Source organism: Physella acuta, unplaced genomic scaffold, assembly GCF_028476545.2.
Source record: "Physella acuta isolate Inbredline_101_S28 unplaced genomic scaffold, ASM2847654v3 ptg001274l, whole genome shotgun sequence".
In the NCBI taxonomy this organism is placed as follows: Eukaryota; Metazoa; Mollusca; class Gastropoda; family Physidae; genus Physella; species Physella acuta.
Genome location: NW_026732789.1, coordinates 7,477 through 20,008, shown reverse-complemented (window position 1 = coordinate 20,008; position 12,532 = coordinate 7,477). Strand labels below are relative to the sequence as shown.

Sequence of the window (12,532 nt, the reverse complement as noted above, 5' to 3'; positions counted from 1 at the left end):
TGGCTATTCGCACACGTCAGAGTAGCTCAAGGAAAAGTAGATGGATATTCGCACACGTCTAGGTCAGAGTAGCTCAAGGAAAAGTTGATGGCTATTCGCACACGTCTAGGTCAGAGTAGCTCAAGGAAAAGTTGATGGCTATTCGCACACGTCTAGGTCAGAGTAGCTCAAGGAAAAGTTGATGGCTATTGGCACGGTTAGAAGAAGGGTATGCACAAGTTGATGGCACGGCTTTAGGATACTCATGCACATTTTAACAGCTATTTGCACGATTTTTTTGAAATTCATGCAAAAGTTTATAGACATTGCTATGGATTTAGGAAAGTGATACAAATGTTGAAGACAAACGGCAAGGTTTTAAACAAGGTTTTAGACAAGACGTGCAAAAGCTTATGGCTTTGGGTGAAGTGGCGCAATTGTTGATAGCTACTGGCATATGGGGCAAGGGTAGAACCTGCCTAATATTTCTATAAGCTTTAGACCAATGAGAACCAAGACACACTAATCAAACAAATTTAGTCTTGATGGCTATTTACACAACTGCAGCCCATGAGACTACATATACAATTGATGACTTTTTTCACAAGTTTTTAAATCAGAAGAGTTCAAGGGGGAATTCATTATTACGAGCGTAACGGGACAATAAACACAGAGATTAATGGAAGTCATCGAGTATGCGTACATTTTTATCTAAACTTTTGCCTGAGGTTTTGTGTATTGTCATTTGTGAATTTGAACACTTGTAAATACACTTTTCATTTTGACATTAACATTTTAACCATCCATGAAACGTGATTACATTAATAAAAGAAAATAAACGCCAAAACATTAGTATGGTGTCTTTTGTCGGATTATGGCATGCGTGTTTTTTAAAAGGTCATAAAGGAAAGACCTTCATTTGTAACTGGTGTTTGTTTGTTTTTTTTGCCGTTGTTTTATTTTTTCGGTGGTTTTTTTTTTTTAATCAACATTACATTTAGTCAAATTTAAATAGTATGAAAATTTGCAATTTGTACTAAATGTATCTAATGTCAGTCTCAGTATAAGGGCTTAATGGTAGGCTATATTGGGGTTTAGAAAACTGACGGTTATTTGGCTAGAGGTCAAGGTGGAATGATGGTAGTAGGTCAAGGTGGAATGGTGGTAGTAGGTCAATATGGTCAAATCTTAAACAACATAATTAACGCATACATGCATTCTAAAAGAGACGTGTACACCAGTAGCGTAGCGAGGGGGGGGGGGGCAGGGGGAAATATGCTCTATGGCGCCGACATTAGGGGGCGCCAAAATGGGTTGGAAAAATAAATTGAAAGGTTGAAGGGGGTGCACATCGAAAGTTTGAGGGGGGTGCAAATCGAAATCTCGAGGGGGGTGCAAATCAAAAGTTTGAGGGGGGGGTGCAAATCGAAATCTTGAACGGGGGAGGGGGGTGCAAAACGAAAAGTTTGTCCCCGGGCGTTGGGAAGCTCGCTACGCCTCTGGTGTACACTTTTGTTTCAGTCCCTTCGATGTGCTGGGAATGGGAAATTAGTGTGTTCAACGCGTAGCATACACTTACATGTACGTTTGCAAACACAGGATTCGAACCTTGGGAGGCAGATTTCCAACCCGACCATCGTATGCTCAGGTACTTGGCTGCTCTTTATGTTTTTATTACCTACTTAATAAATCTATAACATAACACAAGATTTAACACTACTTCTATGATAACTATGACACGGTTACGTTTTATACGTATCGGTATCAGCAATTCACGACTAGATTAATTTGTTTTCAATTTACAAACAAGGTCAAAGAAAGTAGGTCAAGCTATTTTAAAATGCGGATGCCCAGACAAAGACCAATTTAATTAGGTCGAACTGGGCGTGCCGACGCCTCCATCAGCTGTGTCGTCACCCACAAGGCATAGCCAAGTGATCTGGCAATGACGTCACCACTTCAATCTCGAGATCTATTTTAAACGGAAAGGTTAAAGGTCAAATGCTAGAGGCTGGTGGTGGCGGATCGTGAATATATTTTAAAAAAAACCACTAAATAGACAATTCCCCCCACCCCCCCCCCCCCCATCCTATAAAACATCCTACATAAAATTTCCTTAGACTTCAACTTTCCCTTCAATGATCAAACCTTACGGAAAACACCCCCCTTCCCCACACACACACACACACACTCTCACACACAAGGAAAAGTTGATGTGGTGTGAGGGTCGGTTCTGTGAGGGTCTGTGGTGTGAGGGTCTGTGGTGTGAGGATCTGTGGTGTGAGGGTCTGTGGTGTGAGGGTCTGTGGTGTGAGGGTCTGTGGTGTGAGGGTCTGTGGTGTGAAAGTCGGTTCTGTGAGGGTCTGTGGTGTGAGGGTCTGTGAGGGTCTGTGGTGTGAGGGTTGGTGCTGTGAGGGTCTGTGGTGTGAGGGTCTGTGGTGTGAGGGTCTGTGGTGTGAGGGTCTGTGGTGTGAGGGTCTGTGGTGTGAGGGTCTGTGGTGTGAAGATCCGTGGTGTGAGGGTCTGTGGTGTGAGGGTCTGTGGTGTGAGGGTCTGTGGTGTGAGGGTCTGTGGTGTGAAGGTCCGTGGTGTGAGGGTCTGTGGTGTGAGGGTCTGTGAGGGTCTGTGGTGTGAGGGTCTGTGCTGTGAAAGTCGGTTCTGTGAGGGTCTGTGGTGTGAGGGTCTGTGAGGGTCTGTGGTGTGAGGGTTGGTGCTGTGAGGGTAAGTAGCGTGAGGAGAAACTGTTATAATGATATTTAGACAGGTCTATTTAGAGTGCAAGATATTTCTAAAAAGTAACTATAATAGTATGTGCATGAACATTTGGTCCTTTGTTTTAAAAAAAAATGTATTGACAAATTCAACCAACATTTAAAATAAGCAGGATGTACATATTTTTGACGAAATCGTAAGAGATTAATGCTTTGATTTGTAAATGCATTGACTTAAATTGACTAGATATATTTTTTATATTTTATAGTTTTTATATTTTACAAAAATTTTAAGTCCGTTCATTTATTCTCTATTCTAACAAATATTTATAAACTACAGAATACTTTAAAATGAAAAAAAAAAAGAAATTTAACAGAAAAAACGAGGAAAAAATCAATCAGGTTTTTTTTCCAAATCAGCCGCACATCTAACCAAAGTCCGACAACACTTCATTATTTATGACTAATTCAAATGAGTATTCTCCCCTCGCGTACAGTATCTGCTGAAGGGGAAACCACCCTAACTGCTTAGACAACATGGTCCTGTAATGCTATCCCCCAGTTACGTTCCCCTCCTTCTTGCTGCAGTGGATACCCGACTAGCGATTGGTGCCCCCACAACGCGGGGCTAGACCCGAATTCAAAAATTTATAGCCACAGTTACGGTAACTCGATTTGCGTGGTGGTCTTCACAAACTAACCGAGTTAAGCCCCTTGTTTGAGTGACATGTCTCTTGCAAAAATTGGATTAACTCCCTTGCTGTTCTTTCCTTGTCTTCGGGGTTAGAGAGCGCAAGAGTAGTTGTCTGCTCTTTAGGAAGGATGCTTGTTGCCATTCAAAACAAGAGGACAGAGTTACTGTCCCTTTTCGTCCATAGCTAGAGATAAATATAGCCCTGTTTTACTGTGCCTGGTTCCGTTTAAATGCTCAACTACTATAAATAGTACCCACGTGATCAGAGCAATTCAATTTACACGACGCGTTACAAGGCTTTAGGAGATAATGGGAAAAGTTCAACTTTAATTATTCAAATGTTGTCTGCCCTTTTTTTTTTTTTTTGGCGTTGCTCGAGTTCAAAAGGTTTTTAAAATTCGCGTAATTAAATACGTTTTAGTTTTAGCTAGTGGGACCTCGTTTAGAATGTGTTTGATAAAAAGCAAATATAAATCTTGATAACACGATTTTAAATGCACATAAAAAAAAACAATTAAATTAAAAAATTAATATTTCTTTGTTTTAAACATTTGGTCTGTAACCTGTATAACAACACGAAAAAAAAAATCCACTATCTAATCAATATTTTTCTTCATTTTGTTTCATTTAAAAGCTTGTAATCGTAAAGGTTTTTACATTTGTTTTATTTTCACAATAAAGTAACACGACTTTTAAAAATTGAAATAGTTGGTCAAAGTGTAAGCTTTAAAAAAAATTTTACAGCTTCTTTTTTCCATAAGTTTGTCATTCAATTGACACTCAACGTAAAATACAATATTATTCTTAAATCTTGCTTAAAACTATCATTACCTCCCCTTATTGACACAATTGGACGATTCACAGGTTAAAAACATCCGTGACCAAATAGTTCACCATCGATTACCATCGTCATCTAGCTGATCAATACAATCATCATCTAGCTGATCGATTACCATCATCACCTAACTGATCGAACGATCGCTGGTATCTCCAGTTGTGTCATTTTTTGTTTAATAAATAGATGATGACTTTATAAAATACATATGCTTGCATTGTCATCGGAAATTATAATGTATCTCGAACTAAATTGTTTCCTTAAAAGTAAAACAACATGGATTTACAAGATGTGATTTTTTAAAAATCACCCACTAAAATACCACCAACACACAGATATTGTGACTTCAGTAAAAGCTGGTAACCCCCCCCCCCCCCCCACACACACACACACACACCAAACTACCACCCACACACCAAACTACCACCCACGCACCAAACTACCATCCACACAGAGACATTGTGACCTCAGTAAGCTGGTAAACCCACCCACCCCCACACACATACACCGAACTACCACCCTTTACCCACACGCTAAACTCCCATCCACACACAGGCATGTCACATCAGTAAAAGCGCGTAAACGAAGCCACTATAAAAATGAGGCTTGATGGTGTAATCATACATAAAATGTATCTGTTTTTACGGTATGATAAAACAGCCCATTCTCAGTACATCTAGAATCTAGATACTTCAAAGTAGGGGCCGTAACTTACCAATTTAAATTAAATGTCCAAACTTGTTAATTGTACCTTTACAACATCATTAATACAATATCAATAATAGTCAACAGTTATCAATAGTACTATATTACACACAAAATTGATCAATAGAATGGGGAAAAAATGCAAACCAATATAAATACTGCATTCCGATGAATATCAATAAAAATACAATAAAACGACTGTGATGCGATTTAGCATTGGTATTGTATAAACTGCATGTTCATCTGCATTACCAACATTGGTTTTTTACAGAAGATTATAAACCAGTTTATACCACGAAAGTTAAAGTTAATATCATAAAAAATCTTCGAGTTACATGTACATTTTTGTGTTTTTACAAACTTTTCGCAAAGTTTCGGTTGCTATGATGAGCGGCTGTGTCGCTTCCTCCTGGTCGATTTTTTCGGCTGGACAATGGATACTGGATAAATCCGTTTGGCTTCACTTCTCTCTTCCGGCTGCACATTGGTGTAATCCAACACCTCCAGCTTTGGGAGGCTGCTGATGACGAAATATCTGAGGCGGGAGGAGTAATTAATTAGGCTGTAATCAGCAAGAGTACGGTGGGTGGGGGGGGGGGGGGGTATAAGGTATCCTTAGTGAGCATTGTGAGATCATGTACACATAAAATATTTTTTATACAAAGAATACATGTTTAGATTTTCTCCTTCAATAGTTCAATAGTTCGTTGTGTCACCATGTATATATATATATATATATATATATATATATATATATATATATATAGGCAATATGTGTGTGAGATAGAGAGAGAGAAAGAGTGTGTGTCTGTGTATATGTGTGTATTGTGTGTGAAATGTGTGTGTGTGTGTTCGTATGTGTCTGTGTTTATGTGTGTTCGTGTTTGTGTGCGTGTGTGTGTATGTGTGTATGTGTCTGTGTATGTGTGTAGTGTGTGCGTGGCGTGTGTGGGGTGGGTGTGTGCCTGTGTAGTTTGTGTGTGTGCGTGAGTGCTTGAGTACCTGAGTGCGTGTGCGTGTAATCACCTGTAATCCAGGTACTGTTGATAGGTCCCGCCGTTAAAAAAACTCGGCGCGGCCTGATTGTTCATCATGGAGAGTATCCTTAGGTTGGGGCAGCTCTTGGCCACCGTCGTTATAAACAAACCTGCAACAGTCAAGTGATAACACCTATAGCATCCGTCGTTATAAACAAACCTGCAACAGTCACGTGATAACACCTATAGCATCCGTCGTTATAAACAAACCTGCAACAGTCAAGTGATAACACCTATAGCATCCGTCGTTATAAACAAACCTGCAACAGTCAAGTGATAACACCTATAGCATCCGTCGTTATAAACAAACCTGCAACAGTCACGTGATAACACCTATAGCATCCGTCGTTATAAACAAACCTGCAACAGTCAAGTGATAACACCTATAGCATCCGTCGTTATAAGCAAACCTGCAACAGTTAAGTCAAAATAGGCCCAATATATATTTAATACCGTAACAAATTCCCCATCCTTAACAACACTGTGTCGTTCTTTTACTTAGATCAATAAGCCGTTGATGATATTTTCATTTATACATTGACTTGTATAATATTACTTTACCAAACACTGACCATATCACGAACCCTAACTATGATCTAAGCTCTAGCGATATAACATAACATAACATATAACTACTCTAATCCTGATTTAACTTAGCCTAGCCATATTCTTAACTTTTTATTAACCCTAAAAACGCTACACCTCCACGAGTCGGAAAAACATAGTTTTGCAATTTTGTCCGTTATGTCTGTCTGTGTGTGTATGTGTGTGTGTATGTCTGTTAACACGAAAACTTAAGTGCCGTTACAGCTAGGTTGATGAAATTTCATGTATAATTATTATATCAAATTTGTAGTTCTGTATCAACTTTTCAGCGATTTCCGGTAACCGGAAGTGAAACTTATTCTACTTTCAATTTTTCAAAATCCTATAACTTGAGTATTATTTCAGATAGATAAACGAAATTTCACATGTAAGTAACAGTTCTAATGCCCTGCCTTCTGTCAAATTTGGAGTAATTTCCGATGACCGGAATTATTGATTTACGCTATTTTCGATTTCTAATAAAAACGCTTATGAATTTATGAAATACTAATAATATTCCGCACTATTATACACATATTGTTTGCCAGAATGTCTTAAAATGTGGACGTACCTAAGTTTTGGATGTCGTTGTGGTTGACCCACAGGGTGTCCAGATATGGACAGAGTGGAATCTTGACGTGGGAGGAGATGTGGTTGTGGTCAACTACAAGACTCTGGAGGCGCGGGAGGTTTTGGAGGAATCGAAGGTCACTGGTAAAGGTCAAGGACTTGCAGCTAATTCCGTAATCTTATATTATAACCTATGACGTAAAAATAGCATCAGAGCCAAGAAGTAAAAAAAAAGTAGTTTTGGCAACCCATGTCGCAGGTGAAGTAGAGTTCACGTGTTTCTGTAACTTTGGCATATAAAGGAATACCGCGTCAATACTTTCCCTAACCGAATTTACTTTCTATACAGTGAGTCAGATACCCATCAAATCTTGGTTGATTTTGAGGCGTCTTTCGGGTTCAAGCCCGGGATCTGAACTAAGACTTTTGGGAAAGAAGTCAAGCGCTCTACCATCCGACCACGCCTTCCAAGAAGGAAGCACGTGTAATTATTATTAATACACCGTTTAAATATATCATTCTGTTGAGCACTCTTACATACTAGAATTGAATATTCTTCTTCTAACTCTTAGTAAAAAAAAAACGTTTTTTGCCTAGTTGTTAAATTGTTCAAGTCTTCTCACACACAAAAATATCAAGCAGCGTGCATGTACGCCTTCTAACACCAACATGCTACATACGTCGCACATTTTAAACAAGAAGGATACGATATTTTGTTGTGGCTGAGGTCTAGTTCCACGATGGTGTTGCCGTACAGGGCGATGACGTCATCGGGGGGCTGGGACAGTTCCAGGTACGCCAGGGACACTCGATGGCACTTGGCTGGCTCTGGTTCCATTGGCTACGGCGGAGTCATGTGACCAGTGACGTAGAGGTAGGTAACTGGGATTCGTATGTTATCACGTCTGTACTTTTGTTGCTGTTTTACTGAGGAAGAGAAATAAATCAAGTAAAATTGAGGGCATTGATAATGGATCAGGTTTTTGTTGTTGTTGTTATTGTTGTTGTTTTATTGTGTGCACATATAGCATATGAAAAAAATCTAAAGCCAATGACAATAAATAAACGGGTGTCCAAATGTATCATATATATATATATATATATATATATATATATATATATATATATATATATATATATATATAAATATATAAATATATATATATATATATATATATATATATATATATATATATATATATATATATATATATATATATATATATATATATATATGCGTGTGTGTGTGCGTGCTTGCATGTGTGTGTGCATGTAAGTATGAGTGTATGCGTTTGTGAAAACCTTACAACAACAAAAAATTACACACCCAGAAGCAGCCATTAACAGTGTGTAAACCTATACAGATAGATAAATACATACGTGTGTCCGTGTTTCTGTGTGTCTGTGTATGTGTGTATCGTTCACTGGTGTGTAAGTATCTTATTGATACCTAACCCTTGACTACCCTCTGATAATGACATGAGGACTGCAGGCAAACGTGTAGTGATAAGTGGGCCACGATAATCTTTCTGACATCTAGGTTGACAAGGACTTAGCAAAATACTTGACCTAGGTATTATTAATTAGGTCATCGTTTGACGGAGTCACGTGGTTTTGTTGTGTTTTTTCTTCGTTAATCAAAATATAATTATAAGGAACGTCATTTTAATTAGTAACGTGGGAAACTATGATTTATTAACCAGGAATTAATTAACTAATTTGGGCACTTTTCGCTGGTGTAGGGTGAAAATTTATAACATACATAACTAGAAGAAAAAAGAAATAGTGAATGACTGATAAAAATATATTTAGTCGAATCAGTTTTACGATTATTGGAAACATGTTTAATAGATTTAATGCACGTAGTAGTCAATACTATAAGATACAAGATTCGACAATCATGCTTTAAAACACAATTAATCAATGCTTATAACGGCAGCTGATCCTTGTAAAATAAACTTTTATAGATTACTAAACTTTCTTGCTTGAAAATGACTTGAATTTCAACATAAATTTCAAGAGGACACTAAATCAAAATGAATATTAAATAAAATCAACTCTCACTAGGCAACCAATACAGACGCCATAGATAAACAACTTTTGAACAAGGAACGCTTGATCTAGCTTGCTCACCCAGAGGTCAACGCGTTACCTAACAGACCTTGTTGTCTAATAAGGGTGCCATGCACTAGGGTGGAAGCAAAAACCTGGCTAACTTTGGTGATTGAATTACAAGGTTTTTAACTTTGTTCCAGTTTTCCTAGCTAATGAGCAAAATCTACTGACCGTTTCTTTTATATACAAGCGAGTGTGCGTGCGTATGTGAGTGCGTGTGTGTGTGCATGTGTGTGAGTGCGTGTGTGAGTGTGTGTGTGTGCATGCGTGTGTGTGCGCGTGTGTGTTTGTGTGTGTGTGTTTGAATGTTTTCATAGAAATTAAGGAGGGGAAATATGTATTTTTTTTAATTCAATAAAATTTATATCAAAAACTATTGTTTGATTTAATTTTCATTTAAGCTTGATATTAATAATTACGAATTAAATTCATATTTTTATTGATATAGTTGTCAAAGGTTGTTGCAATGTAAACAAACATTGTTGGACGTGACTTTAAAAAATATTTTAGGGAATATGAACTGCCCACGTTTTCCATATTATTATAATGTATGTATACATGTATATACATGACCTTAAAGTACAAATTATGTCATCAATATTACACCATACGTTTCAGAATATAAATCTGTACATTAAGCTATCAAACACAGCTAATTAAACAGGATAACAGATCTATGATTGTGGCTATGTCACTTTCAGATTACGTTGCAGGTTATTTTTAACATTCTTTATCAGAATGCTATGACACATGAGTTTTCAGCATAAACCAAAATAGACCAACATTAAAATGGCAAAAAGAAATTATAAAATTATACTAAAAATTAAGCTGTAGTTTGATTAGTGATTTAATTGATTAATTTAATATATTTAAATATATTGTTCGATTAATATAGCCTCGATAGCCTCCAATCCACTGTTTGAGTCTAGTGCTCACGCTGTGAATACAAGTACTGCTGCTAGAAGTACTCACACCACAGTGTACCGTCGCCAGACCTAGAGGGCTATAGGATTTATAGACTAGTGTAACTAATTCTAACCACGTTTTTCTCACAAAGGTTAGAGTTCAAAATGTGAACAACTTCCACACACGAGGTGGGATTCGATCTCGCGCTATACGGGGTAATCTAGAAGTATTGTCTCACTCTACCACTTAACTAGACCACCCCATTACCCGGTCTCTCTGTCAAACATTTTTTACATAAACACATAGCTTTGAAATCCCGTGGGAGATTCGACACATAGGCGTGGTCTTTTAGTTCGATTAACTTTGTTGGTTTAGAGTGTGTGTTCTACGGGGAAAGGTGTATTGTTAGAGGTAGAGTGTGAGACAGCTAACCCGAAAGTCTCGAGTTCGAATCTGTGTCCAAGTCAGTAGAACGTACCTGAATCTATCCAGCTCTGATGGGCACCTAACTAACTTTAGGGAAAGTAAAGGCGGCTGGTCATTGTACTGACCACACTATCCCTACACATGCCGAGGTCAAGAAACATATAAATATAAACTATACTTCATCTACCTAATGTATCGCTAGGTCTAGAGTGTAATCTTCACTTTATATATAATGTTATATAGCCTTCACATAGATCTTTAATCATCATATTTTGTAACACTTTAAAGCTACCACCAACCCACCATAGACAAAGACACAATTAGGTATTTCAAAACATATTAACATCTTATTATCTATGTTAGATGAGAAGGCCATACGTTTCGGGAAAATAGTTCTTTATGTCGTTATTAGGAACAAGATTATATCCTTAAATTGTGTTGAACAGAAAGAACGGATAATATAGATTTGACAGTCTATTTGTCCATCTACTCTGACTCACATAACTTTTTAAGTAGGATTTTAAGAATGAATAAAATGAAAAGATATGTAATAAACAATTGTGTCAACCTATTTTGCGCCATATAGGTCGTTAACTCCAATTTCTACTTGCCTTTCTTTGATTTGCTTACAACCAAGAACAAACTACAAGGCAGCAGTTGTTTAATCTTGAAGTTGTGTCTCCTAGAAGAGTTGATGTCCCCAGCTATTGAACCTCATCTGCCCGAGAGTTACTTTCAAATTAGTTAATTAATCAGTTAACTCACCCTCTTTTAGAAATAAACCTCGTCAATGTTGATTTGGTTGAAAAAAGTGTTCAGAATCCAAAACTGGAAATTACATCGATATGATGATACAGTACGTATAGCGGCGACTGTTTTTGTTTAGTCGATAACAGCGTGTTGGTCTGAACTCAATGTGGGAACAGTAGCGTTAAGATAACACACCCTTATCACATATTGATCACACCAGTATCTAACTGCGTAGTCCCTATGTTTAGTATTTTCCAGAAACCTTTGGGCTACGCTGAATTATTTGTAGTGCAGGTTCATGTACTTTTAGAGTGATTGTTGTATCGTTTTAAAATGCACATGTATTAAGATACATCGATATTTTGTTACAAGATGGTTTCTATTTTTACTCTTTATCTTCTTCAATATAAGAATGATATTTTTAAATTAAATCTTCTTCTTCTCGTGAATGTTATGTGTAGAACACTATCATGAGTAGTTGTGGTTCCATGACAAATGATCTCAGGACAAATAATTATGATTATATTGCAATTTGCAATGATTCTAAAATGTAACAATCCTATGCGACTAAGGTTTAAAATGCAAATAATAACTTTTTAATAATCAATTTGAAAAATGTTCAAATTGACTAAAATTTCTTTTAGTACGATAAATGTTTTGCCGTGAAAAATTGTGTCTGAGATATTTTTTTTTGTGGGAGATCGTTTTTCCATTTTTCCAGATATATTTTGTCCTTGGATCTTTTGTCCTAAGATCATTTGTCCTGTCATCGTTATGGTAGTCTGTAATCAACTGTTCCTGTGTTTATATTACGGTATGAGTTACAAATCCTGAAGTCACTATCCGGATCAACAGAAGCCGGATGGTCAAAGTCTACACAATCAAGGCCATCAGCAGTTAGGACTCGATACCACCACCACTCAAGCAAACCACAAACTACCCACTACTTTCCATTCTAATGATCTCATTACTACCCCATAACTACCACAAAACTAACTTCTAACTAGTGACAACCCATAACTACCCTCGATCATCTAAACTATCACCCTAACCACTCCATAAACCCTAACTAGTGCCTACCTCCAACAGTATTACCGACATTAGCTACACCCTAACAATCAATCCAATAAATACTGTACCCCCCTCCACATACACATACACACACAATGAACCCTTTATCCACACACGTCCTTGACCTTCTTATATCCCTGTCCCACAT

The 12,532-nt window shown here is 37.4% G+C and overlaps 1 protein-coding gene across 1 annotated transcript; it reads right to left on the bottom strand.

Moving 5' to 3' along the window:
• Positions 1-4,741: 4,741 nt before the first annotated feature.
• On the bottom strand, positions 4,742-11,473 carry LOC131957874 (leucine-rich melanocyte differentiation-associated protein). Its single transcript, XM_059322684.1, has 5 exons — positions 11,329-11,473; positions 7,824-8,043; positions 7,118-7,257; positions 5,951-6,071; positions 4,742-5,459 (listed from the first exon to the last, which is right to left on the bottom strand). The coding sequence occupies exons 2-5, from the start codon at positions 7,952-7,954 to the stop codon at positions 5,306-5,308; spliced, it is 546 nt and encodes a 181-aa protein (XP_059178667.1). The 5' UTR covers positions 7,955-8,043; positions 11,329-11,473; the 3' UTR covers positions 4,742-5,305.
• Positions 11,474-12,532: the final 1,059 nt, after the last annotated feature.

What these genes read in the sequence shown, in the direction of transcription:
- LOC131957874 (XM_059322684.1), bottom strand. Translation starts at nt 7,954, where the DNA reads ATGGAACCAGAGCCAGCCAAGTGCCATCGAGTGTCCCTGGCGTACCTG. An exon ending in CTCAGCCACAACAAAATATC is followed by an intron (nt 7,258 to 7,823) that starts GTATCCTTCTTG and finishes GACCTTTACCAG; the next exon opens with TGACCTTCGATTCCTCCAAA. An exon ending in CAACAGTACCTGGATTACAG is followed by an intron (nt 5,460 to 5,950) that starts GTGATTACACGC and finishes CTCCCGCCTCAG; the next exon opens with ATATTTCGTCATCAGCAGCC.